This window comes from Miniopterus schreibersii (assembly GCF_964146895.1).
Source record: "Miniopterus schreibersii genome assembly, chromosome: 8".
NCBI classification, from domain to species: domain Eukaryota; kingdom Metazoa; phylum Chordata; class Mammalia; order Chiroptera; family Miniopteridae; genus Miniopterus; species Miniopterus schreibersii.
The window spans coordinates 8300566-8327559 of NC_138109.1; the positions used below are offsets into that span (position 1 = coordinate 8300566).

General features: G+C 55.8%; 2 protein-coding genes across 4 annotated transcripts in view; one reads left to right on the forward strand and one right to left on the reverse strand.

Moving 5' to 3' along the window:
- CHD5 (chromodomain helicase DNA binding protein 5) overlaps nucleotides 1–16619 on the forward strand; it is a 55003-nt gene extending 38384 nt beyond the window's left edge. The window contains exons 27-42 of the mRNA XM_081144007.1: nucleotides 99–191; nucleotides 401–489; nucleotides 782–915; nucleotides 1364–1508; nucleotides 1913–2072; nucleotides 3934–4013; nucleotides 4226–4358; nucleotides 8520–8609; nucleotides 9235–9372; nucleotides 9634–9742; nucleotides 10333–10465; nucleotides 10846–11041; nucleotides 11788–11951; nucleotides 12051–12165; nucleotides 12270–12323; nucleotides 13072–16619. Of these exons, the coding sequence (XP_081000133.1) occupies nucleotides 99–191; nucleotides 401–489; nucleotides 782–915; nucleotides 1364–1508; nucleotides 1913–2072; nucleotides 3934–4013; nucleotides 4226–4358; nucleotides 8520–8609; nucleotides 9235–9372; nucleotides 9634–9742; nucleotides 10333–10465; nucleotides 10846–11041; nucleotides 11788–11951; nucleotides 12051–12165; nucleotides 12270–12277 (1787 nt within the window). The 3' untranslated portion in view covers nucleotides 12278–12323; nucleotides 13072–16619. The remainder of the gene's footprint in view (nucleotides 1–98; nucleotides 192–400; nucleotides 490–781; nucleotides 916–1363; nucleotides 1509–1912; nucleotides 2073–3933; nucleotides 4014–4225; nucleotides 4359–8519; nucleotides 8610–9234; nucleotides 9373–9633; nucleotides 9743–10332; nucleotides 10466–10845; nucleotides 11042–11787; nucleotides 11952–12050; nucleotides 12166–12269; nucleotides 12324–13071) is intronic.
- Nucleotides 16620–17131: 512 nt separating this feature from the next.
- Nucleotides 17132–26994, reverse strand: part of KCNAB2 (potassium voltage-gated channel subfamily A regulatory beta subunit 2) — a 68012-nt gene continuing 58149 nt past the window's right edge. For all 3 annotated transcript variants that reach the window (XM_081144797.1, XM_081144799.1, XM_081144798.1), the window contains 6 exons: nucleotides 24241–24326; nucleotides 22782–22902; nucleotides 22548–22642; nucleotides 21637–21757; nucleotides 20942–21030; nucleotides 17132–19848 (listed from right to left, as the gene is read on the reverse strand). In XM_081144797.1, coding sequence (XP_081000923.1) covers nucleotides 19759–19848; nucleotides 20942–21030; nucleotides 21637–21757; nucleotides 22548–22642; nucleotides 22782–22902; nucleotides 24241–24326 — 602 coding nt within the window. In that variant the 3' untranslated portion in view covers nucleotides 17132–19758. The remainder of the gene's footprint in view (nucleotides 19849–20941; nucleotides 21031–21636; nucleotides 21758–22547; nucleotides 22643–22781; nucleotides 22903–24240; nucleotides 24327–26994) is intronic.

Genomic DNA, 26994 nt, shown 5'->3' on the forward strand with positions numbered 1-26994 from the left:
CTTGGGCTCGGGAGCACGCCGTGTGCCCCAGGGGCTGAGGGTCTCTGCGGGCTGCTGCTCCCCCGGCTCACGCTGTGCCCCTCTGCTGGGCCCCCCAGAGTGGCAGGACGAGCTCTCAGACAACCAGTCTGAGTATTCCATCGGCTCCGAGGATGAAGATGAAGACTTTGAGGAAAGGCCGGAAGGGCAGAGTGAGTCAGTGCTGGTGACCCGGGCTGGGGCCGAGGCTGCGTGTCGGGAGCTGATGGGCAGCCCGGGCTACTCTGGGGACATCAGGACAAGCTCGAGGGTAGCTTTGGAGGTCGTCCTGAAGGGCCCCAGTCCTGGGCGAGTTGGCGGATAGAATGGAGTCAGGATGCTCTGGGCCCTGTTGCAAGGTTGTGGTGGGACTGCTCCCCAGGTGGTCGGCGACAATCCAGGAGGCAGCTGAAGAGTGACAGGGACAAGCCCCTGCCACCTCTTCTCGCCCGTGTTGGAGGCAACATTGAGGTGGGGCCCGACTGCACCTCCACATTCCCAGCTCCCCTTCCCCGGATTTTTCTTGCCCCCTCTCAGAACATGGGGTATGGAGGGCAAGTGGGAGGTGGGAGGGCTGGGGGTCTGCTCAGGGCTACTGCAAGGAGAGGTGGGCGGGGACAGACCCTGGGTCTGGGTTCCACCCTCTGTGTCCTGCCCTAGCTGGAGGCTCCTGCCTCTCTCTGACCTCTCCCTGCCTCCCCCCCTTGCCTTTCCTCCCTACCCCTGAGTTCTCTGCTCCCCACGCCCTCGTGTCCCTTCCCAGGTGCTGGGCTTCAATGCCCGACAGAGGAAGGCCTTTCTGAACGCCATTATGCGCTGGGGCATGCCCCCCCAGGATGCCTTCAACTCCCACTGGCTCGTGCGGGACCTTCGAGGAAAGAGCGAGAAGGAGTTTAGGTAAAGGGGCTGAGGGGGGCCCAGGCTGTAGCTGTCCACCCCGCAGTGGTCATGCTCCAGCTGGGTGAGCCAGCACATCGGGCAGCGTTTCTGCTCCCACCAGGCTCAGGGCGCCTGGAGAATTCACTGCCATCTGGTCTTTGGATGGCTGGGGTCCAGGCCTGGGCAGGGCTGATTTGCAGAAAATGCTGACCAGCCACCTCTCCAGAGCAGCTGTGTTAACAGCAGCGAGAAGGATCTGGGTTATCCAGGGTGAGGGCTGTCCTAAGAGGTTCCCCTGCCAGGGGAGGCCCCTCTGCCCTTCCCCTGGGGGCCGGAGCCAGGAGGCCTGGATGGGAGGCAGGTGATGGATGATTCCAGCCAGGAGGTCTCCCCGGGGTCCTGCCAGCCTTCGCAGAGGGTCCTTGCCGGCCCCCCACTCCCTGAGCCCCAGTCCCCCCCACCCCAGAGCCTATGTGTCCCTCTTCATGCGGCACCTGTGTGAGCCGGGGGCTGACGGCGCGGAGACCTTTGCGGACGGCGTGCCCCGGGAGGGCCTCTCGAGGCAGCACGTGCTCACGCGCATCGGCGTCATGTCGCTAGTTAGGAAGAAGGTGGGTGAGTTGGCCTTTAGTGGCCGTTCCTGGTGGCTGCCCATGGCCCTGGCATGCTTCTGGGGGGACAGTGGACAGAAAGCATATGCCTGGCTCAGGGTCACGCACCTGCCCAGGGTCTGAGCCAGGCCAGAGGGACTGGCCCAGAATGCCTCTCTGGGAGGTGGTTTGGGGGTGCTGGAAGCCAGGATGACAGGTCACAGGGCAGAGGACACAGGGAGTCGGGTTGGGGTGGGGCTTGGCATGGGAGTTTGCAGTCAGGAGTGCATCTTGCTTGGCCAACCTTAGGCAGAGGTGGCATCTACTCTAAGCCTGGGACACACCCCAGTCTCACTGGCAGCTCCGAGGCCCTTACATCTAAACTGTGACCAACTTCCTTCCTCCTACCCTCCCACCGGCCCCAGGTTCAGGAGTTTGAGCACGTCAATGGGAAGTACAGCACCCCGGACTTGATCCCTGAGGGGTCCGAGGGCAAGAAGCCAGGCGAGGTCATCTCCTCAGATCCCAACACGCCAGTGCCCGCCAGCCCTGCTCACCTCCTGCCCACCCCTCTGGGCCTGCCAGGTTTGAGCTTGGATAAGCGGGGGAGGCCTCTGGGTCATGGGAGGTGGCAAGGCCCCAGGAGACCCGGAGTCTTCTGCACACCCCACAAAAGAATGGCCTCCTTTCCCTCCAAAGCTTCTGCCTGTAGAATTGTTGGTCTCCTGAGGGTTTCTCTTTTTAATGACAGCTTTGAGGTGTAATTCACATATCACAACATTCATTCTTTAAAAGTATACTATTTGGTAGTTTCTAGTATATTCTCAAGGATGTGCGCCATCACCTCTATCTAATTCCAGAACGTTTTATCACCCTCAAAACAAACATATCCATTAGCATTTCTCCCCAATATCCACAGCCCCTGGCAACCACTAATTTACTTTCTGTGCCTGTGGATTTGGCTGTTCTAGACATTTCTTGTAAATGAAATCATACAGTATGTGGCCTTTATGCCTCACTTTCTTTACTCAGCATAATGTTTTCAAGGTCCATCCTTGTTGTGGCATGTGTCGTACTGAATTCCTTTTTTAAAAAAAAAAATTTTATTGATTTCAGAGAGAGGAGGGGAGAGGGAGAGAGAGAGATAGGAACACCAATGATGAGTCATTGATCAGCTGCCTCCTGCTCACCCCCTGCTGGGCATCGAGCCCGCAACCCGGGCATGTGCCCTGACCAGGAATCGAACCACCATCTCCTGGATCCTAGGTTAATGCTCAACCACTGAGCCACACCAGCCGAGCAGGACTGAATTCCTTTTTATGGCTGAATAACGTCCCATTGTGTGGCTAGACCACATTCTGTTTATTCATTCGTCTGTGAACGTTTGTGTTCCAGATTGTATGTGGATGTTTGTCTCCATTTCTCTTGAGGGCATAGCTAAGACTGGAATCTCTGGGTCCTAGGGCATAACGCTTTGAGGAACTGCCACGCTGTTTCCAGCGACCCCACCATTCTGCTGTCTTGCCAGCAGTGTTTGAGGGCTCCAGTTTCTCCACATCCATGCCAGAATTTGTTATCTGATGTTTTGCTTAAGGCCATCCTAGTGGGTGGGAGTGGTTCTCACTGTGGTTTGGATTTGCATTTCCCTGAAGGAGAAGACAGCATCTTATGTGCTTATGGGCCATTTGTGCAACTTCTTTGGAGAAAGATCTTCTCAGATCCTTTGCCCACCTTTAATTGGATCATTTCTTTCCAAGTGTCTTTTTGGTGATCTGTGTATTTATTTGGGCAAAACATCTTCTCTCCCTTGGACCTCTCAGGCCTGGGGCAGACCTCGGGTATCTTCCCAGGTGACAGGTGAGGCCTTAAGAAGTTTGGCACCTCCGAGGACATCCTGCTTCAGGGCACAGTGTGCCCCTTGGAGGTGGACACTCCTGGGTTTGCTTCCTGGCCCTGTGTGACCTTAGGCAAATCACTTACCCTGTGAGCCCATTTTCTCATCTACGATATGGGATGGGACAGTACCCACTTCCCAGGTCTACTTAGAGCATATGAGTCACTGCCACTCAACAGTGTCTTGGGAACTGACTTGGCATGGAGGAGGCACATCGCCAGTGGGCCAGCTAGAAAGTCGGACCCACCTCAGATGCTGGTTCTCAGGCCAGGTCTCCACCCACTTTACTCCCCTGCTTCCAGGTGAGAGGCCCCCTTGGAGTGCAGCCCTGCCTGTCAGCCCCTGGCTTTGGCCTTACTGGGCCCAAGGTCCTCTAAGGATCCCTGCATCACAGGCATGGCTTGGGCCCTCTGGATCACCTGGGTGTCCTGTCCTCCTGGAGGTACCTGGTCCAGGCGGAGCCTCCTAACAGCCAGATCCTGCCTCTTTTCTCTGGCATCCCTGCTCCCTGCCCGAACTCACCTGTCTCACCTCTTTCCCTTGATCTTTCAGACAAAATGGAAGCCCCTCTGGGCTACATGGATGAGAAGGAGCTGGTGGTGCAGAAGCCAAAGAAGCCTCCAGAAATCCAGGTATGGACGATGTTGGTGTCTGGGCCCCTGGTAGATGTGAGGTGGGTGTTGGGTCTGAGGGCCTTCTCAGGCCTTGCCCAGAACTTCTCCTGGCTCCAAGTTTGGGCCTCTGGGTTTGGAGGAGCAGGTTGGGAGCCAGGACAGTGCGTTCCAAGCCCAGTACCTGTTCCTTGCCCTCTACTGCTGTTGAGGCCCTAGCCTGTCCTCCCTAGGCCCTGCCAACTACCCTGGACAGAGTGGAGGGTGAGGACAAGCATGAGAACTCAGATGGCAAGGAGAGGGCCCGAGAGGAACGACTGGAGGAGGTGGAGAAGGCCCAGGCCTCCCCGGAGCAGCTGCCGAAAGGTGCGGGCCTCCCTCAGTCACCCACCCCAGCGCAGCCTCTGGCCTCATCAGCTCCAGGTTAGAGAAGGGTGGCTGTGCTGTGCTTCATTCCATCTGTCCCTGGCCATGAGGGGGACTGTGCTTGCTCCATCCTAGCGCATTAGACCCCAGGGGAGAGGCAGGACTCGGGTCTCTCCTCAGGGTTTCACTTTTCAGAGTTTGGGGGTTCACGGGTTTTCTTTTCATTAGTGATTTCTAACTCAGTTTGCATTGTGGTCTAAAAACATGAGTCTCTGTTTTATTGTTTCTATATGATATTGTTGAAACCTGCTTTCTGGCTTAATATGGTCAGATTTTGTAAATGTTCGCATGTGCTTGAAAAATCATCTCTTCTACACTTAGTGGGTGTGAGGTTCTAGTTCAACAATGCTTGTTATGCTGTTTGAATTTTCTATATCTTTACTCATTTTTGGTTTGCTTTGATCAGTCAAGTCTGAGAGACTTGTGTTAAAATCTCTATGACTGTAGGTTAGTCCTTCTCCTTGCAAGGCCAGACTTGGCTTCATATTGTTTGAGATTAGGTGGTTAGGTGCACATTGGTTCTAGTTTTTTATATTTTTCTGATGAACTGTGCCTCTAATTCTTATGTAATGACCTTCTTATCCCTCCTGATACTTTTTGCTTTAAGGTTTATTTAGACTGATTTAGATTAATCTTTTGTTTGGTATATAATCAGTGTACAGGTTTCTACCCCTTTAGTTAAAAAATATGTAAATAATAGCTTTACTGTGATATAATTCACATACCATACAGTTCACCCATTTAAAATATACCATTCTTTTTAGTATATTCACAGAGTTTTGCAGCCATCAGCACAATCAAAATTTTTTTTAAAAAAGTATCTTTATTGATTTCAGCGAGAGGAAGGGAGAGGGAGAGAGAGAGATTGAAACATCAATGATGAGAGAGTCATGATCAGCTGCCTCCTGCACGTCTTGGACTGGGGATCGTGCTCACAACCCGGGCATGTGCCCTGACCGGGAACCAAACTGTGATCTCCTGGATCCTAGGTCGATGCTCAACTGCTGAGCCATGCCTGGCTGGGCAGCACAATCAATTTTAGAACATTTTTATCACTCCAAAAAGAAACCTCACACTTATTAGCTGTTACTCTCCATTTCTTCCTCCCCCAGCCTCTGGCAACCACTAATCTAGTTTCTGTCTCTATGGATTTGCCTATTCTGGACATTTCATGTAAATGGAATCATAAAATATATGCCCTTTTGTATCTGGCTCCTTTCACTTAGCATAATGTTATCAGGGTTCATCCATGTTGTAGCATGTATCAGTACTTCATTTCTTTTTATGGCAGAATCACATTCTGTTACGTGGATATACCACATTTTGTTTATCCATTCGTCAGTTGATGGACATTTGGGTTGTTTCTAATTTTTAGCTTTTGTGAATAATACCACTGTGAACATTTGCATATATATCTTTGTGTGGACATAGGTTTCAGTTCTTGTGGATATATACCTAGGAGTGGAATTGTTGGAGTGTGTGGCAATTCTGTTTAACATTTTGAAGAACTGTCAGATTGTTTTTGATAGCAGCTGTACTGTTTTACGTTCCCACCAACAATGTGTGAGGGTGCAACCTTCACATCCTTGCCAATATTTGTTATTATCTGTCCTTTTGATTATAGCCATCCTAGTGGGTGAGAAGTGGTATCTCGAGTGGTTTTGATTTGTACTTCCTGTATGCATGAAGATGTTGAGTATCTTTTCATATGCTTATTGGCCTTTGTATATCTTTGTTGGAAAAATGTATTTTCAGATCCTTTGCCCATTTTAAAGTTGGACTATCTGTCTTTTTATTATTGAGTTGTAAGAGTTCTTTATAGATACATGTACCTTATCAGAGATATAATTTACAAGTATTTTCTTCCATTCCTGTACTTTTAACCTATCTATGTAATAATGTTTTAGGTATATCTCTTATAAACAGTATATAGCAGGATTTGTTATTTTAAATCTAATAATAGAATCTCTACCTTTTAGCTGGCAAGTTTAATTTATTTACATTTATTGTAATAGCTAGATATTTGGATTTCTACTGTTATTTTGTGTTTTATATTACCATTGCATTTTCTTCTTTTTCCTCCTCTGACATCTCTTTGATTGATCAGTTTTTCTTTTTTATTTACCTCCCTGCCCCTCAATTCCTTTGGAAAGCCTATAGGCAATTCTGTTTTGTACTTCTAAATTTTTTATATGTACCCCTCCTGAATACTATGAGGACTGTAGATAGCTTTAGCTCTAACCCACTCTCTTTCTATCTTCCATGTACTATTGCCAAGTGTTTTAATTTCAACTTGTTTTAATTCCCAAAATTTGTTATTATGCTTATTTCTAAATCTTTAATCCTTGCTTAGGTCTTCCCACATTCTTAGCAGTTTTGTGTTTGCTTATTTGTTCATTGTCGCTTCATTCGATGTCCTTCCTCCTAAAGTATACACTTTAATGGTGCTTTCTGCAAGTTTCTGTGAATGGCAGATTTTGTTATTCTGTGTTTTTTTCTCCTTTACTCTTGAATAATAGCAAAATTTAAGGTGGGATAGGGGTTTTCTCTCACCACTTTGAAAATATTATTCCTTTTGTATTCTGGCTTCCGTTGTGCGTCTGAGAAAGACTGTTCTTAGGGTAATTGTTGCTTTCATAGGAAATCTGCCTTTTGTATCTTTTCTAACGTCAAAAGACCACTTTTAAGATATTGTTTGTCTTTGGTGATGTGCACTTTCACTACAATGAAATTTTTATTTACCTTGCTTTCGATAACTGTGATTCTTAAAGCTGAATATTATATTTTTCATTGATTATAGGTAAATTCCAGTCATTCTCTCTTTGTCCCCATTATGTTTATTTTTTCCTGGCATTCCTATTGCTCATTGATTCATTCACTCATTCAACAAGTGTACAGAGGTGCCAAAAGTAGGTTGTGAGTATGTGAAATACAAAGTTAATAAAGCTGTTGTAATAAGCATAACCTGCGTGTTTTTTTTCATACGAGCAACTGTAAACCTACTTTTGCCCACCCCTGTATATTGAAGGCTTGCTGTGTGTTGGCTGCTATCCTAGGTAGTGAGGTCACAAAATTAACCAAAAGAGCAAAGCCTTCACATGGAATTTGTGTTATAGTGGAGGGACAGGCAATCAGCAATAAACAGAAAATGTCTTTTTTTTAAGAACAGACTCCAAATACAATAAAGAAAGGAAAGCAGGTACAAAGTTAGCAAAAGACAGGCTGATGTGTCTTATGTGTCTTTTCCTTTTTTGTTTGTTTCCTATCTCTCCCTATCTCTCTGCAAGACTTTTTGAGTCATCCTGAAATCTAGCTTCAGTTTCTACTTTTTAAACACAATGCTGTGAAACAAATTATTACAAATTTAGGGGTGTAAAAGAACACCCATTTATTAGTTCATAGTTTTGTGGTCAGAAGTCTGGCATGGTGTGGCTGGGTTCTCTGCTAAGTGTCTTGCAAGACTGAAATCAAGTTCTTGTCTGGAAGCTCAGGGAAAAGCCACTTCCAAGCCCATTCTTCTTGTTGGCTGATTTCAGCTCCTCGAGGTTGGAGGACTGAGGCCTTGTCCTTCTGTCTGGGTGGTGAGACAGCCCGAGGTCTCCAGGCCTCCTCCTGGTATCCAGCTTATGCTTCTTAGCTTGTGGTTTCCTTTCATTTATGATACCTGATAGTTTCATTTTCTTCTTTGGAGTGGCCGCGTGTGCTTCTTTAGTGTGTTAGAGTTTGCCTGACGTTTCCAGGTGTTTGTAAGAAGGGTTTTGTGTTATTGAAGGTCTGCCATGTTGTCAAAGCTTTGCGTGCTGTGGTTATAGTTGCAGTAGGGAGGATTTTGAGACTGTGCCTTGAGGAGTTCAGGGAGGGGGTGGGTGCTGCTGGGATGGGGGTGAGAGGGAAGAGGTTTGCTGATGATGGGGGTGGGGCCCGTGCCCCCTGCTCTGCCTCCCTAGAGGAGTTCTCCTTGATGGCACCTGTAGACTCTTGAGTAAAATGATGGAGAGGGTTCTGTGCATGGCTAAAGCAGAGTTGGAAAGCCACCAAGCCAGAGTCCCCTCTTCCCTTCCTGGATCCCTCCCCACCCCATGAACACCCTTTGTCTTGCAGAAGAAATGCTTCCTGAGAAGGAGAAAATTCTGGACAAGCTGGAGCTAAGCTTGATTCACAGCAGAGGGGATAACAGTGATTACAGGCCAGGTTTGGGGCTCTTGCGTGTGCTCTGTCCTGTGTCCCGTGGTTTTTTGAGGGCACCGTCTCGACCCTGTTGGGACTTCTGCTGTCTCCTGGGCACTGCCCCCCGGGTTTTAGGCCCTGACTGGAGCTGGTGGGTGGGAAACTGGACTCACCAGCTCTGCAGGGGACGAATCCCCCCTGCTCTTTCCTGATCCCTCCTGTGGCCCCAGCCACCACCAGGAGGAAGGAACACTGGCCATAGAGGTTGGCCTGGAGCATTTGGGGCTCAAGTGGAAGCCTTGTGTACCTTTAGGTACTGGAATGTTCTAGAACAGTTGTCCTCTGATCAGACCTCTAAGTCGGTGCTGCTCTTCTTGAACATAAGCTGCACTTCTCCCAGTGCCCTCCCCCTGTTCCTAGGCGGCCCTGACTTGGTGGGGAAGGGGCATCTGGGCCGGGAGCCAGCCCTGCCTGCTTAGACAGAGAGATGGGGCTGCTGGTTTGTGGTTTAAAATCCCTCTGCAGTGAGCCCCTGGAGGACATGAGCTATGTTTCCCACTTGCTCTTCTGTCCCCAGCACTTGGCGGAAAGAGGCCTTTGGGCGGTGTCTTTTGGGTGGATGAATGAATGGGGGTCTGTCCTCCTGTAGATGACACCAAAGTTGATGAGAAGGAGACCATTGAAACACAGCAAAACGGTGACAAAGAGGAAGATGAAGTGGGGAGGAAGGAAGACAGGAACGGGAAGTGCAGATTCATGTTCAACATTGCAGATGGCGGTTTCACAGGTATTGGGGTGTGACGGTGGGCAGAGGGCTGGGGTGGCTGGTGACATGGCCTTCCTGGCTGTGTGGGTCCCAGGAACCTGGGAAGATGGCCATTTTACACTAAAGTGTGAGTGGTTGACAAGAGTCCATTGTATATAACATCTTCGAGTAACACTGAGCCTCTAGGGGTGGGAAATGGTAGAGCAAGGAGAGGCTTTCCCAGGCCCACCTCTGTGAGGGACAGAGGGAACATCATGCTGTTCCCCTTGACTGGCTTCCTAGAGCTGCACACACTGTGGCAGAATGAAGAACGGGCCGCCGTGTCCTCGGGGAAAATCTACGACATCTGGCACCGGCGCCACGACTACTGGCTGCTGGCAGGCATCGTGACGTATCCTTTCCAAGCTGGGCTGGGCCCGACTCTGGCCTGTTCCTCTGTGGAGCTCAGGGAGGGACGTGAGGCATGTGGGGTGAGGAGCCAGGAGCCTGTGTTCCTGACCAAGTCCAAGGCCCCTTTCCTGGTGGTGATGATGATGATGGTGACCATAGCAACAGCTCCTCCCTTTACCCTCAGAGCAACTTTCCTCAAGGGGGAGCTACATGATCCCCCACTATACAGAGGAGGAAACGTGGAGGAAACTCAGTATCACCCCTTCTTGACTTGAGTACATCGGCAAAGACCCTATTTCCAAGCGAGGCCAGTCACAGGTACTGAGGTTAGAACTTGAACTCGTCTCACCCTTCCCCCTTCTCGGGTTGTCGGGGATGCAGGAGTTAGCCCTGCAAAGCTCAGTGCCGTGTCTGTGCCCCCGTGGGTACCTGTTGGTGTCTGCTGATTGTCACATCATTGTCATCAACATGCTCATCCTGCAGCCAAGATTAACGACTTGCCTGAGCCCACACAGTCAGGACTCTGAATCTGCGCTGGGCCCCCCCACCCCCGCTCCGTGGCTTGGCTTGTCCTTAACGGTGCCCACCCAGGCACGGCTACGCCCGCTGGCAGGACATCCAGAATGACCCGAGATACATGATCCTCAACGAACCCTTCAAGTCCGAGATCCACAAGGGCAACTACCTGGAGATGAAGAACAAGTTCCTGGCCCGCAGGTTCAAGGTCAGAGGCTATGGGGGAGGGGGCTGCAGGAGGGGCAGGTTAAGCAGTTAGGGAGCGGCAACCCCTTCCCCATATATCCGGGTGTGCGCCAGGCTGTCCACAGAAGGGAGTCATTTAGTCAGTTAGCTAAGAGGGTGCTGGGTCCTTGCCTTGGGCCAGGCCCCTTGGGTGAGTGTCCCTGACCTGGGTGATGGGTGCAGAGAACCCGTCTTGGTGAGGGCTCCAAGGGGTGACGAGGATCAGCTGAGGATGGCCTGTTGGGTGGCAGTGTGTCCTTCGTCCCTCCTTTCTGCCCAGAACCTTGGTCTGGGGTGGCGCTGGTGGAGAAGGGGCCAGGCCAACGCTCAGGCGCCCCCCGCCCCCTGCTTCCCACCCTCCAGCTGCTGGAGCAGGCACTGGTCATCGAGGAGCAGCTCCGGAGGGCCGCGTACCTCAACATGACCCAGGACCCCAACCACCCAGCCATGGCCCTAAACGCCCGCCTGGCCGAGGTGGAGTGCCTTGCCGAGAGCCACCAGCACCTGTCCAAGGAGTCCCTCGCCGGGAATAAGCCTGCCAATGCTGTCCTGCACAAGGGTGAGTGAGCCAGCTCCCTGAAGGCTGTGTCCCCCCCCTCCTGCCCAGTGGATCGTTGGTCATGATGAGGGCGCTGATGGGGGCCTGGGGCTGGGGACAGAACGTCAGCCCCGAGAGCGGAGAGTCCTGGCCTGGATGGGACAGTCCATCGTCTAGTCCCTCAAGCCCTGATGATATACTTTAAATACATTATCTCTGTAATCCTCGTAATATCCTTAAGTGGTGAGGTTTATTACCCCATTTTAAAGATGGGGACATTGACACTCAGGGAGGTGAAGTCATTGCCCAAGAGTTCCTGGATTTGGACCTTTGACTGTCGTCTTCCAACTTCTCAGGAAACTCCAGGCTGCTCAGTGGGAGGGACTCCCTGGCCTCACTGGCCCCTGCTCTGTCAGGGAGATATTTCCTGTGGCCGCTCTGCCTATGGGCCTCCGCCCTGTCCCCAGCGTGGGTGGGGGCTGCAGGCCTCCCTGGGAGCCAGGAGGCTGGCTGAGGCCCGGGAGGGAAGCCCAGTGTTGGTTGGCTCAGAGTTTCTGGACCTCCTCTCTACAACCCCAGGGCCTCTGGGAGATGCTTTTTGGAGAACCCCTTTCTCCCTGGTGACATGTCTCTGCTTTGCGGGCCTGGGAGGGCCGGGCAAGGAGCGCCCCTGGTGTCCACAGCCCCTGGAGTGCAGTGACATGCCCTTGTAAATAAGTACCAGCCTGGGTGTCTGCATCTAGCTCCTTCTCTCCACCCTCCTGCAGTCTTGAACCAGCTGGAGGAGCTGCTGAGTGACATGAAGGCAGATGTGACACGCCTGCCCTCCATGCTGTCTCGCATCCCCCCAGTGGCCGCCCGCCTCCAGATGTCAGAGCGCAGCATCCTGAGTCGCCTGACCAACCGAGCAGGCGATCCCACCATTCAGCAGGTCAGTGCCCTGAGCCTAATGCATGTCCTAAGTGCCCCACGTGGGGCTTGGGTTCGTGGTGATGGACTATGATCTTTAAACCTGAGTCCTTGCCTCCAGGGCGCTTTCGGCTCCTCCCAGATGTACAACAACAACTTTGGGCCCAACTTTCGGGGCCCTGGACCAGGAGGGATTGTCAACTACAACCAGATGCCCCTGGGGCCCTATGTGACCGGTAGGTGCCCGTCTGCTTCCGGGCAGCATGCATAGGGGCGCCCATGGGGCCCCACCTGCCCACCACCGCCCCAGGCAAGCCGAGGTTTTCTCTCTTTCTGACAGATATCTAACCGTCCCCGAGACTTCCCTCTCTTGCAATGCTCATTCCCAGCTGAGGTAAGGCTACTCCTGGATGCTCCAGTGTCCCCCCTCCCCTCCCCAGCCTCACAGGTCAGGCCTGGCCGGAATCAGCCCTGGTCCATGTGCTTGATTCACGCCTCTGAGCCATAGGGTCCTCACTGCCTCTGGGGCTCCAAGGGTCTTGCCCATGTGCCTAGAGACCCCTGCCCCAGCCCCTTCTGTCCTGGGGACCATCTCAGCCAGTGTGTCTGTACAGGCTTCCAAACACTTCCCTGGGAGGCTGGGAAGGCAGGACACAAAGGGGCGTGCTCCTGTGTGTACATGTCTGTCCATGGCAGTGATCAGGGACCATTGTCCCCAGTCCGAACCCTGCCTCCACTCCCTGTCTCCACTGCCCTGCTGAGTAGTGGGCACCCCAGGCCATCACTTCCCGTCTCACCCCCATTCCTTGCCCAGGACTAGGAGGGTGGCTCAGGGTTGGGGTGGGGCCAGGAGAGGGGAGCTTATTCCAGTTCACCTTGGCCCCCACCAAGGCCTGTCTGTCCTGTAAAAACTTTGCTTCCAGCTGGAGGTACAGGGGGGAGGGGGTTTCCAGGCTGGCTGCCCCAGTGGGCTGCGATTCCTAAGGCTCTCTCTGGCACTCTGGGAGGCCTTGGCCAGGGAGCTCCCTCTGATTGCACTTGCCCGTGACAGGCAATGGGTGGGATGGCAACAGGGTATGGAGTGGTCCCCCCAGTGGAGACGTGACCACCCACCTGTGTGACCCGAGATCTGCCTCTTGCAGCCACGCCTGCTGGGCCACCTGCCCGATCCCCACAGGAGAGAAAAGCTACTGCCTTTATAGGAGCCGTTGCCACCGTGGGACAGAAAGGGAACCCGAGTAATGCCATCACGTGGAGGACAGGGCCCAGCCCGGCTGGGCCAGAGCCCAGAAGTGCCACCTCATCATAACCCAAGTGTTCCAGTGTTACACCCACACCACACGGGATATGCCCCTGGGCCACCTTTGTCAGAACGACTTCTTAGAGGAGATTTCATTTATTTGTACATCTTTTGCACTTTCCTATTGAAGACTTGAACAAGTTTGTCTTGATAAAAGTTGAGTGGCGTAGGGAGGAGTCTAACCAGCACACGTCTCTTGTCTATCAACGGGCTCCAGACCGGACGAAAGCTGCAGGAAGCCCTGCCACCGCCCTGGACGCGGCCCAGCAGCATCTGCCCCGGAGCTCTCATTGTGCCCCACCCACCTGTCACGTCTGCACTGCCTGAATGCCCTCTGCTCTGCCCCCTGCCCACGTGGGGCTCCCCAGTGCCAGGCGGGTCAGGATTGGGGGGCAGCTGCCTGGCCTGATGCTAGAGACCTGGCTGATGCCCCGGGTTAGGACAGGGCTTTTATTCTACCCACTTCCTGCCAGGGCTGGAGACCACCAGGTATGTGCGGTGTCCTTGGGGGAGGGGGCTGTCAGTAGGTGTTTGTCCCTGGACTCTGTTAGCATCTGTGGAGGGCCTTGGCCGCTACCTCGCAGGGCAGGCCCAGTGTGTGGTACTGGGTGCGGGGGGAGGTCTGTGCAGCTGTGGAGCCTTCATCTCTGCCATCTGCCAGGTGTGGTTATGGGTAGGTGGTTGTTAGCATTTTAGCAGAGAGGTCACAGCAGCACTGAAGGTGGCCCAGGAGCCCTTGGCCCTGCCTTGTGCCCTGGGAGGCCGTCACACCACCTCTAGGTACACACTCCCCATGCAGTCTCCTGGTCTGCAGAAAAGGAGAAACTAGGCCACCCCTCGGAGCATGGACTTGTCCCTGTTTTTGTCCATGGAGAGGCCTCGGTCCAGGCACTTGTCACCCAGGGCAGAACCCTAGATGCCCTAGACGTGTTCTCAGACAGCCTGGGAGAGCTCTGCTTGCAGGAGGCGAACTGGACCTGATGGCCTCTCCAGCTCTCCTGCCAGAGCATCCCAGGCTTCTGGCCTTGTGTCCTGCCAGGAACCCAAGTCCTGGCCCTCCTCCACCTGGCTGATGGTACCCTGTAACGGTCCCAGGTAGTAGCTGAGGGTGGGCCAAGCCCAGGCCTCTCTATATCTGATGCTCAGCCTGGAAGGGATTTCCTGGGGCGATACCCTGGGTAAGAATCCTGTTTGGGCGACAGGCAGTCTGCGCTTGGGGGTGGGGTGCCCTGAGGGGCTTGGGTTTAGCTCCCTGGGCCAGGTCTGGAGCCAGGATTTGGTGGCTCACCTTGGGGACAATTGGGTGATTAGCTGGCCCTCACAGAGCCCTAGACTCCTTATCTATAAATGGCTCTCTCTGAACCCTGGAGGGCTGGACCCCCAAGGCTCCTTCCATCTTGGCAGCCCCATACTTCATCCTAATCAAACCTCCAAGGCAGACCCAGCCCTGGCATCACAGGTGGGCAGAGTGGGGAGGGTCCTGGAAGTGGCCTGCAGGTTTCCAGGACACACATGCAGCAGCGGCTGACCCGCCTCCCGGGAATGGTGAGGTCATTCCCGTTTACTGTGGTTCACCTGCATGTGTGTCCCCCCGTCAGTGCCTCCCTGCAAAGGCTCCTGGCTCAGGCCACATACGAGGTGACTGCCATGACTTCCCCTCCACCCAGGGCCCTGAGATGTTCCCCTTCCTGTGGTCGGCCTAGTTAGGAACAGTGCCAACCTTCCCTGGCCACGTGGACAGTCCCGAGTGTCAGGCTGGAAGGCACATGGCGGCGGGAGAGGGGTCTGCATCCATTACTCCAGCCCAAGGTCCCATGGTCCCTCCCTTCCAGCCCTTCCTCCCCAGGGAACCTCCCTCTGTCCCCTCTGTCTTCATGCCCTTCCTAGGCCTTGCCAGTGTCCCCTGGGCCCTTCTCACCAGGCCAGAGCCAGGCACCCATAGATGGCATGGCCCCTGGCACTGCTGGTCCCAGGAGAGGCGCTGCTCTCCATGACTGGCACCCCGGAGGCCCAGGAGGGGGCTGTGGACAGTGGGAGTGAGTTTCTGTTAACTGCTTTGGGAGAGAAAAAGGATCTTAAGAATGTTTTCTTCTTGGTTTATCAGTTATCTCCTGCCCGAAGCAGTGGGGTGGGGGGGCGGGGGGGTGTCCAATGTCGTTGGCATCTTCAGGCTGGGTTTGGTTTTTGCTTCTGGCAGAATGAGGGTCGTTGTGGACAAGCAGAACCCCAAAGTGCCAGCCTGCGGTTTTGTTTCCAGCCACCTTATTATTTAAGCCAGTGCCGAGTAGGCTTTCTCTTGAACCACCTTTGGGCCACAGTCTCCAAAAGCATCACCTGCTGGGCTCCCAGGTGACGAGTGGAGTTTGGGTTGGGCTGACCGTGTCTAGAGGGCCCCCCACTAGCACATGCCTGCCACGGAAGCACATCCCGAGACTCTGTGTCAGGAGACCCGCCCTGCCAGCCACCTTCAGAAGCTCCTTTGTTTTCTGCAAATTGGGACCAAGGTCCTGCTGATACCCACAGCTGGTACAGGTGCCACTGTCACCAGGGATCCCTTTTCAGAGTCCTCTGGGGGCTCCCCTGCCCAGGGTGAAGGCTGGCTAAATCTTGCCCTGGTGACATCTGGTGCCCTTGTTCCCAGATTTTCAGGTACCAGGGCTCTTGTAGGCCTGGTGGGGCTCATGTAGAGGGTGGGCTTGGGGACCTGGGAGCAGGCAGCCCATGGAGCTAAGTGGCAGGGGAAGGGACTTGGGCAGGATGCAAGGGCTGAGGTTTTGGCTTGGCCATGGCCTAGGGTCTCCCCATGTACCTGTGGCTGTCCCGTGCCCACCACTGTCTCCATTGAGGGAGTTGACTCCAGCCCCATTTTATATTCTGGAAGTTTACAGGTTGTGGTATATCAGCCCAAAGTCATTGGTGTTCTGTTTTGGATTTTTTTCTTAGTTTTCAGATTTTTTTTTAAACAAAGTATTTTTTTAGGTGCGATAACCCAGAAAAGGCCCGTCAGGTGTGTGTGTGTGTGTGTCCTGAACCCCTGACATGGAGGTGGGAGCCTGAGCCCCCAAGCCTGGAGATGAGGGAAGGGACTCCCACCCAGGCGGTATCTAGCCCAGCTGAGGGGCCAGGTCCCTTGCCCCGAGACAGCCCCAGGCCAGCCAAGGGGCTGGGGACACTTTGGATGAGTTGGAGGGTCCCAGCAGGGAGGGTCCCAGCTGGGGGTAGGGGCTGGAGCTTTGGAAGCTGAGCCCCTGTAATGGTGACCTGCCCCACCCTTGGGAGGACATGTGGGATACTTAAGACTGTCACCGACATGATCCCCTTCACTTTGTACTCTGTGTGTATGTCTCCATTTTCTGTGTTTTAATAAATCCTTTGGGAAAGGACTGAATCAAAGTATTTTCCCCAGAATCTCACTGATCTAAGAAGGGGGTAAGGGCTGGGGCGGGGGAGAGAGGTAGGGAAAAGGGGTACTGCCTGAAGCCACATCCCACCTGAGAAGATCCAACCTGACAGGGCTGAGGGGCTTGCTGGGAAGGAGGGGCACCCCCAAAAGGGGTGTGCATGGGTGGTGCCTGCCCCTCCCACCTGTACTCCCAAACACCCCCCCCTGCATCAGAGAAACACTGACCCCCCTCTGACCCCAACCTCTGCACAGCGGCCTCCCAGCAACCAGAGAGAGTGTGTTGGGGTGGCTGGGGCACCTCCATTCCTGAATCACTTGGGAGAGATGGGGGGTCTTGGTTCGCAGTCTCTGTCTCTTCTCCAGGCCCATTTCTCCCAATCCACCCTTTGCCCCGGCTTCAGGGGCCCCCCGTCTGCTGAATGGTGGCAGCTCTCCCCACCCCCGCCGACTGCCCAGCCCTGACCCCAGCGCCTGAGCCTGGAAATGAGGCGAGCAGAAAGCCGCAGACCCCATGGGCTTGGGTTTTATTTCGTCATTCCATAAATACGGTGCCGTGTCCCGGCTGAGTGTTGGGAAGCGCGAGGCGCGTGGCAGTCTCGCCTGTGGAGGGAGCGCATTAGCTGGGGAACCGTCATAAAAAAAAACGGGAGAGACGCGTAATTTACAAGATGAGCGAGCCCCCCTCTGCCGCTCCCGGGCCTCGCGCTGACCACAGATGGGGGGCGACGGCGGGGGCTCTGTGTGGCATCAACAAGGAAGAATGACCCCAGCCCTGTCCCCGGGCCTAGTTCCCGTGCCCGCACTCCAGAGGGGCCAACTCTGCTTCAGGGGAGGGGGAGGGGCTGGCAGGGGCCCAGGCCACCCCTTTGGGGCCACCCTTGCCCAGCTCTTCCCTTTCCAGACTCTGACTGCCCTTAGGTTCTGCCCAACTTCTCCCCCACTCTAGCTCCTTCCTAAGTTGGGGGTCTGTCCCCCAGGAAGCAGAGCCCTGTCCCCCCTGCAGTGAGTGCAGAAGCATAGGGCACCTCAAAACCAGGCGGAGGGCAGTGGGGCCCGGACTGAGGCTGCTGGGTCCTGGCTATTTCAGCCTCTGCTGAGCTCAACCCTGGGCTCCCTGTTTTACCAACATGTGGCCAATAGGGGCTCGGCCTCCCCAGGTGTGGCTCATGGGGGCAGCTGTCCCCACCAAGGGCCTGCTGCAAGTCTGGTCCCTGTTAGTGAGGGGTGGGCAATCGGCACACTGAGTGATGGGGAGTGGCTGCAGGCTGGGTACCTCGGCTGGGACAGGCGTTGCCTACTCCACCCACAGTGAAGCTTGTAGACTATGGGGAAGACCCCCAAAGGCGTGGTCTACGAGGTGGGGAAGGTGTTAGACTCCAGGGTCAGCATAAAGGTCAGGAGTGGAGAAAGCTGCCCCTCCCCACGCCCTTTGCCTTTGGGGCTTTTCTCAAAGCCCTGTTGCCCAGGCCTCAGCCCAGCCAGGGCTGAAGGTAGGCCCTCTGCAAATGGCAGGGAGGAGCCTCTAGGGACAGCAGCTTCTCTGAGGCAGAACAGGCTGTGCCTGCCTCCCGGGGTGAGTGTGAGGGCATGGGGGTACCGGGGTCTGGCTAATGCTCCCTGTCCAGGGAAGGGGGCACACAGGGCCCACATAGAGTGGGCTGGCACATATGTAAAGCCTGGCTGGTGCCCCCCACATAGCTGGCAAAGGCTGGGGTACTTCTCAGGACCATGGGGGCTGGGGCTCCAGGCTGCAGGCCTCCTCTTCTCCCCCGTCCCTTCCAGCCCCAAGCTGGGGCTGCAAAGGGGCTGACGGTCCGTCCATCCTGCCCTTCCTCCCTGTCCCCAATCTGCTCCAGGCGGGGAGTGGTATGAAAGTGACATCCTCACTTTTCACAGGGTGTGGGGGATTCCAGGGGTGGCACTGCTGCCCATCTGCCCAGGTCACAAGCTCTGAGCACAGAGACACTTATCATCCCACGACAGAACACCTCCACCCTGCCTGATTTGAGGCCTCGCAGGGGCGCCTTTCCAGGGAGAGGCTCCTGGAAAGAAGCCCCCATGTTGTGGGGGCTGCTGCTGTGTGCACAGCCCTGGGCACAGCACAGAAGACCCCAGGGACCCTCCCTGAAGGGATCTAAGTCTGTTCTCTCTGCAGACTCCAAGGCCACCACCCCAGCAGAGCAGAGGCACCCTCTCCTGTGAGTGGTCAGCAGCCACAGTCCAGCTAAGCATGCACGACCTCAGGGCCTTCTGGGCAAGGACAGAGGGCAGCGGACTAGGTACCTGGCAGGGAGGGCAGGTGGAGCCCTGGAGGGACCTGGGCTGGAGCCCACTCCACAGGCCCCCTGCCAAGTGCTCTGGCAGCCCTGGCCCGGGGCTCATTGGCTGCGCAGGGAGCAAGATGGTGGGGTGATGAACTTGAAATCAGACCTCCAAACTTTTTGTGGGTCCCAAACTGCAGAGGCAATCTCCCTGGATCCCTACCCCTGCCAGCCAGGTAGGAGGTAGGGGTCAAGGGAGAGTATGGGAGGCCCCTCAGAGACCCCCCGGGGCAGGTGATGGTGGAGAAGGGTGGGAAACGCATCTGAAGTCAGGCCCATGGAAAAGAGCATAGAGCCCTTGGTCAGAGGGAGACCCCGTGGGGAGGCCCAGCCCAACACCCAGGGCCCTTCAGGGGGCGCGGGAAGACTAGACCCGGTTTCCTCTTCCCTTCCCCCAACACCAGGTGGGGGTTCTCAGTGGAGAGTCCAGCCCTGCCTGCCCCGGGCCCCGGATCCCGGGCCCGGACTGGTCCAGCCTGGACCGGACTTGAGAGTCTCCAAGAAGGGCCGGGCCAGAGGGGGAAAGCGCGCTGGTTTCTTCGAGGATGAGCAGAGGCTGCAGGCGTGGGTGGGACCACTCGACAGTCCTAATAATCAGAACCGTCTCCCCAGCAGATGTGGGCCCAGCGAAGCAGTGGGTGGTGTTGCAGAGACTTCTGACCTGTTTTCCCCATGGCCTCTGGGCGCCTTGTTCTCTTTTTGATGCAAACCACAGTCTTGACTTGGCTTCAAAACAGCTTAAGCGAGTGGCGGTGAACAGAGACTAGGAGGGGAACGGAAAGTGTCCGGGCCAGCGGGGGGCTTCTTAGGACCTGTAGTCCTTTTTGCTGTAGGGTTTATTGCCCAAAATACTATCGATCTCGTGGATAATGGAAGATGACAGTTTGGGAAGGACCTGTGTGCCAAGACAAGAGCAAATCAGAATCCCACCAAGACCGGCCTGCGGAGGAGGTGGGTGATGAGCTTCCGCCCCGCTGGCCCAGGCCCGGCATCAAGCTCCAGCTGAAGCAGGTGGGCGCCATGCTGCTTTTTTATTCCAGAAGGTTCGGGCAGGGAGAAAGTCTACCCTGGCTTATACTTTGCCTCTCAAACTCCAGAGTGCTCTAGAACCTTCTGGAAGGCATAAAATGCAGACTCTTGGGCCAGACCCCTGATTCCACACCCCAAAGTGCTTTCTCAGCCTTTCCTACCTCGCCCTTCCATGTGACATAACCCAGGGGTGACTGACTCGCTCCCCCTCTCATCCAGTTTACCTGTCAGTTCTGCAGGCCCACCTTCCAAACATTCTGGGTCCACCCACCTCTCCCTTCTCTGACACTGTTGTCACCTCCATCCCCTGTTGTCACTTCCCAGCGCATCTCCCTGCTCCTTGGTCTTCCCTCCACTCAGCAGCCAGAGAGAAGGGGGGACGCTTTTAAGACCTCAGTCAAACCAGGCCCTTACTCTGCTCCAAATTGCAGGGCTCCCACCTCACCCATACTTATCACCAAAGTCTTCAGAGTATCCCAGGGGTCAGCTCACTCCTGCCCAGCCCCCATGCTTGGCTCAGGCCCAAGCCCACCTTGGGCCTTCCATTGGCTGTCCCTGCTGCCTCAACGGTTCTTCCCCCAAATATTTGCACGGCGCACTCCTCACCCTCCAAGCCTTTGCTCACATGTCACTTTCTCTCCAAGCCCACCCTGACAGCCCCTTCACCCTGGGCCCATGGCTCTGCCTTCCCAGACACCCTGCTCTTGCTCTAGCTTTTTTTCCCCATAGTGCTTATCTGACACCCGCTCTAATTCCCTTAATTCTCCATGTCAGTGTTTACTGTCTGTTCGGCTAGAATACCAGCTCTTCCAGAGCAAGGCTCTTTGGTGGCCTCCTAATGGAGCCCCTGTGCCTAGCACAGTGCCTGGCACATAGTAGGTGCTCAACAAATATCTGCTGGACAGATAACAGATGGGACCCTGAGCTCTGCCCAAGGGCCCAGCAGGAACCCAGCTCACCTGTATTGCTCCAATGTTCTCCATCAGCTGGTCTGCACTGGAAGCGCCCAGGAGCACGGAGCTGACTCCCTCATTCCTTAGGCACCATGCTGGGGGCAGCAAGACCAGAGGTGAAGGAGACACCACCCCCTGCAGGTGCCCTCTCTGATTCTGCCTTGCCCCTCAGTGGGCCACAGACACCCAGCCTCTGGATCTGGGGCTGAGGGTGCCTTGGAGGGGCCCGGCTAGTCCAGCGCTCAGCAGTGCTGGAGGAGGGGTGCTGGGGGAGACCTGGCACAGGCTTCCCCAATGTGGAGAGGTGGCCCAAGTGTTCAGAAACGTCCACCCTCTTCTCAGGAATGTGGGACCCCTATCACCCGTGGCTGGCTGGGAAGGGGTGGCCCAGGCATCAAGGGCTCCTGACAGCTCCCAGCCCTACCCCGTTCCCCAGCCCTGTTACCTATGGCCAGCGCCTCCCCCCAGCCCTGTTACCTATGGCCAGCGCCTCCCCCCAGCCCTGTTACCTATGGCCAGCGCCTCCCCCCAGCCCTGTTACCTATGGCCAGCGCCTCCCCCCAGCCCTGTTACCTATGGCCAGCGCCTCCCCCCAGCCCTGTTACCTATGGCCAGCGCCTCCCCCCAGCCCTGTTACCTATGGCCAGCGCCTCCCCCCAGCCCTGTTACCTATGGCCAGCGCCTCCCCCCAGCCCTGTTACCTATGGCCAGCTGCGGGAGGGTGCAGCCCAGGCGCTCGGCAATGGCCTGCAGCTCCTTCAGCTTGGCCTGTTGGCGCCGGCCCTCCTCGCTCAGGATCTTGTCCTTTAGCCACTGGTAGCCCTGGTTGGGGGTGGGGAAGAACACAGCCCACAGGTGAGGGCGGGACCCCCGGTGCAGATGGCTGATGACTTGAAGCCAGGGCAGTACCCGGCCCTGCCCCGAGAGGTTGGAAGGGTGGGACCTGCACTCTGAAGCCCTATGTCTGTGGGGAGGCCGCTGAACCCGGGCAAGGGGTTGACCTTCCCTTCCCTTCCCTTCTCCCAGGAGGGGGAGTGTCCCTAGGAGATATACTGCTGTCTTTGGTCCAGCACTGAGGGGGTGCAGTCTCCCTACCCCCATTCTCGGAGTTGCAGTGCCTCACAGTGGCTCCCTGACCTTGCAGTGGGCTGGGGAGGCGTGAGGGCTCCAGGCCACCTGCCCTTGAACCTGGGGCCTGGGGCTCCAGGGCTGGATCTGCCTGATCCTTGGCCCCCAGACCCTGCATTCTGGAGACTCCTTGAGTCCCCTCTCTAGACGTCTGTGGGGGGGGGAGCTGTCCTAGAGAGCTACCTCTGAGTGACAACTGAACAAGCTCTGCAGCCCTTGCCCTGGGCTCAGCCCAGAGCAGGCGCGTGTGCGTGTGCGTGTGGTGTGTATGGGTGTGTATGGAGGGAGGAGCATCCCAAAGCACATGTGGCCCCAGCCCAGGCTGTGAATGTTGACCTGAAGGTGGGTAACTGTTCTGGCCAGGGCTCCAAATTCCCATAACCTGAACCCCCTTGCAGGCAGAGGCCCAGGGAAGGGCGCCCAGCACCAAGGTTATCTGCCCATCCCCTGCCTGTCCCCTCCCCTAGCCCAATCCCTCCTTTACCTTCAAGGAGGCCCTGGAGTAGGGCGGGATGCCGCTGTCATACTTTCCAGAAACGATGCCGCAGGCCAGAGGGGACCAGGTCATGGCACCCACTCCTGGGAGAGGAAAGCCAGGCCAGGTGAAGCCCTGGGCCCCTGGGGTGGGGGTGCAGGAGACAGGCCAGGACCGGGGTGGGGGGGTGGGGGGGGAGAGGGCTGTGCAGGGGGTGGGGGTAATGGGGGACAGGGGGCCCACCAATCTTGTGGAAGAGCTCAGGCAGCTGCACCTCCACCTTCTCTCGCTGGAACATGTGGTACTCGGCCTGCTCGCAGATGGGCGGGATCAGGTTGAACTGCCGGGCCACCGAGTAGGCTTCCTGAGGACGCAAAGAGGGTGAGATGGTCCCTGTGGTGCGGGGGCTGCCCAGGCAGCAGGGAAGAGATACAAAGGCATCCCAGGGAAGGACTGGCCCACCTACCCCTCCCCACTTCTCAGCTTTCCTGGGAGCCTGTTAGGTTCCCACCATGAGGTGGGAAAAGGGGTGGCTGAAGGAATTGAGGGGAAAGTACAATCCAGTAGTGAGACTTGGGTTCTGGCATTACTGGCCAGGTAGCCTTGGGCAAGGGCCTCACCCCTCTGGGCCTCAGCTTCCCCTTCTGTTGTAAAGGCCAAATGAGCCAGTGGTGTTTGCAGCCCTCAAGACAGTGCCTGGCACGAGCAGGGAGCACTCAGTGCATGCTTGCTGCATGGTTACTGTTTTTGTCATGGTTGTCACTCCAGGGCCCTGGACCTGGGATGATGCCACTGGCAGAAAATGGTCAGTGAGGAGGGAGAGTGGCTGGCATCAGCCCACTTCTGGAGCTTGGAGCTTAAGGCCTCAATTCCGCAGATCAGATTGTCAAAGAGCCAGGGCCGATGTCTGCAGACAGGCCCCTGGGGAAGCCCTGTCTGCCAGCCTGGGAGGCCCTTTCCCCTCCAGGTAGAGACTCAGTGAAATGGGGAGAAGATGCTTCAGAAGTATGCCAAATGCTCATTAATGCCACAGCCAAAGCTGATGATGCGAGGGGCTGCTAGGGTTGTGTTTCACTAGAAATGAAAATCCTGCTTAATTTTTTTTTTTTAAATTGATCTTAGGGAGAGGAAGGGAAAGAGAGAGAGAGAAACATCAATGTGAGCAAGAAACATGGATTGGCTGCCTGCCAAATGTGCCCTGACTTGGGATGGAATCAGTAACCCAGGTATGTGCCTTGACCAGGAATTGAACCCGCCACCTTTTTGGTGCACAGGATAACGCTCCAACCAACTGAGCCACACCAGCCAGGGCACAAAGCCCTTAAATCTAACGGCACCTGGAAGATCAAGACAGCTCAGTGCCAGGGCCTGAGACTTGTCACTTGAGCTCCAGGACCTCTGCTAAGAGCTTCACACTTGCTCTGATAATCCTCAGCACAGTTTCATGAAGGGGAGGTCATGCTCGCAGTCCTGTTCTACAGGTGGAGAAAGTAAGGCTTATAGAGGTTAAGCTCCTGTCTTAATACAGTGCTGAAGCCAAGACCTCTGTCTATAAGGCCTGCAGCCAGGACTGCCACACTTCACAGTTATCTGTGCCTCTGGGACCAATAGCCCTGAATCTGCCGGAGCCCCGGGATCTCCATCCACAGAGTGGGGCAGGAGCCCATGCCTGTGGACCCACACACACCCGAGGTCACCCTACCATGATCTCCATGGAGCTCCAGCGCGACGTGCCCCAGTACATGGCCATCCCCTGGTTGATGACGTGGGTCATGGCACGCACGGTCTCTGTCATGAGAGAAGGGGAAACCACAGGTTGGGGGATGGCCAGGGGCCCAGGGCCCAGCTTGGGAACATTCTGCAAATACAGGCGAGGCGCTGGGAGCAGGGACAGGGTGCTGCAAAGACGTCTTGCAAGCAGTGTACTTCCTGGCTCCGAGGTCAGGTGTGGCAGGGGATCTTCAGGGCGACAGAAAAAAGTGAACCTCATTCCAAAAACCTGGTCTTGAAAATGACTTCCCCTAATAGTTACAAGTCGTATGGAATCCTTGAAAAATGTGTTCTGGATGGACTGGGATGTTTCTGTGGCAGATTAGAGGGATGAGGGGAGATGAGACCGAAGAATGTGGTTCCAGAGTCTAGAAGTGGGGAGTTCTCTAGTCCAGGGAAGAACCAGGGAGCCTGATCCTCAAGCAGAACCAGGTAACAGGTCAGGATCACAGACAGATTGGGGGAAGACAACAGGAAGCAAACGCAGTGTTTGCCTGTTTCTGGTCTGCTACTTTGGGCTATTCCCATCCTCAGTGGGATCTGGAGAATTGAAGGGAGAAGTGTAGATGGCATCTGTAGGGACAAAGGACATGGCGTGGGGCCCTGGATGGCCCTAAGGCTGGAGCTCCCTTCGTGTCCAGGAGAGCTAGAGACATGGACAGCCCCATGTGGGCCAGGCCCCTGCTTCTCAAGTCAGCCCCATCCCAGGCGGGAGTGTGTCCCCCAGCACAGGACAGCGGTGGCTTCTGCTCCTAGCAAGATGGGGATCTGGGTGACCCTCCTGTGAAGGCCCAAGGCCTGCAGCAGAACGGTCACAGTCTCTACATGCTCTGGAAACGAACTGAAGACTGGACAGCGGAGAATCGCAAAGTCACTGAGACCCCAGGCCTTCCTTTTAAATGAGAGAAGGGAGCCTCCCCCGCCTGCACAGTGGATTCTTCCTAAGACTCAAGAAAGGTTCTGAGAAATAAAAACCTGCCAGGTTTCGTTCCTTCCTAGGCTGTTTCAGCTCATGGGGATGTTGGAGCTTTTAAAACAGAACTTGGCCTCAAATTTTTAAGTTTCCAATGTCTCAGCCTTGCAGGGTGAGACCTGCTCCCCAGATTTCTCCCAGGCCCCATACAGTGCTTGCAAGTCCGACTGCCCGAGGCAGTGTGGGAAGTAGAGTTGACGAACAAGTGTTTCTAAAACAAAGCATGACACTGACCCCTGGCCAAGGTCCCCTTTTTAAGTAGAAGGCTAAGGTAGCTGGGGCTTCTGGGGTGGTGGCCTCAGTGGGCGTGTGCCCAAGACCCCTAAAAATTCACACCTGGGCCTCCACGCCTGCAGGCCAAGCCTCGTCCTCCCTCCCTTCCAAGGTCAGGGACTGGGCTCCTCTTTGCCCATCCCAGGGAGGAGGGCTGGCTGGCAGGGGAGTCTGGACCCCACTTGGACCACCAATGGGTCACCACTTTGCTGACACAGGTGGACGTGAAGGCCAATAGTGTCGGCTGGAGAGGCTTGAGGGTCCCAGGAAGATACCTGCCCACATCCAAACCCCAAGTCCCAGTGCCTGGCCTGACTGCCTGCGGGTTCTTTAGAAACACTCTTGGGGTACCTGCAACCATGCAGCATAAGTGCCCAATTCTTTTCAGCCAAGGCTTAAGACCACATGCTGGAGAGAGGGAAGCTGAGGACACCCCTGTTCCCAGCCTGTCTCCCGGGCACAGCTCCCTCCTAACGGGGACAGCACAGTGCAGTGCCCTTCCATGCAGAGGGGAGTCCCCTGGCGCCTGGGAGTAAAGGCCACACTGGCAGCCTGTAAGAGCCTGCAGCTGGCCCTGGAGGGCAGGGGTCCTGGGCAAAGGTTCCTGGGTTCCCCAGGGTCCCAGGCAGTGGCAGGCTGGGCGTGAAGCCCACACAAAGGGGCATGGCGCCCTGCGCTTCTGCCCAACGGTGATGTTGGTGGCCTCAGAAACAGGGACAATTAGGAACAACTGCCCTTCGCCTCAATATTTAATGCCGTTTGACAGAAGCAGGACCAAGTCCATGCAGCTGCTGCCAAGACCCCTGGCAACTCCTGCCATGTCACAAATAATACATAGGAGGGGTCAGGTGGCAGTGCCAGTTGGCAGGCAGGAGCCCTGCCATCATGGAACACAGCCCAGTCCCCAGGGAGACCCACGCCTGCCCGTGGTGTGGGGTCCTGGGGGCCCTTAGCTTAGGGGTGGGAAGAGGCCACCCAGGGCTAGAGGCTGCTCCGGGGCTCGAGTTTCCCGGCTCACACAGGTATTCTTCAAGGGGGACAATGCTGCACTCCAGTGGGGAGGTCAGGCCACACAGCAAGGGGTGAGGATGGCAAGTGGCCCAGCCCTCCCAGGGACATGAGTGCCGCACCAGCCGGGATGCTCGCGGAGGAGCCTGCGTGCTGTGTGCGGGGCGGCTCGGGCTGGCTGAGGCAGGAGCTTAGCAGACATGAACTATGGCGAAGATAAGACCTGTGGGGGCCACATATTCTGGGGTCTCCGACGTGTCTGCTCCAGTGGGGACCTGCCCCCCGTCCTCCCCCGCCCATCCAGGGTCAGGGTTTCAGGCACTGATCACAGCATCCCCAAATCAGGAGGCCTGGCAGCCAGCCCCGAGGATCCAGGATCGCAGCAACGCCAGGCGGGGCGGGGGCATGCACAGGACGGGGCCTGGGCGGGGC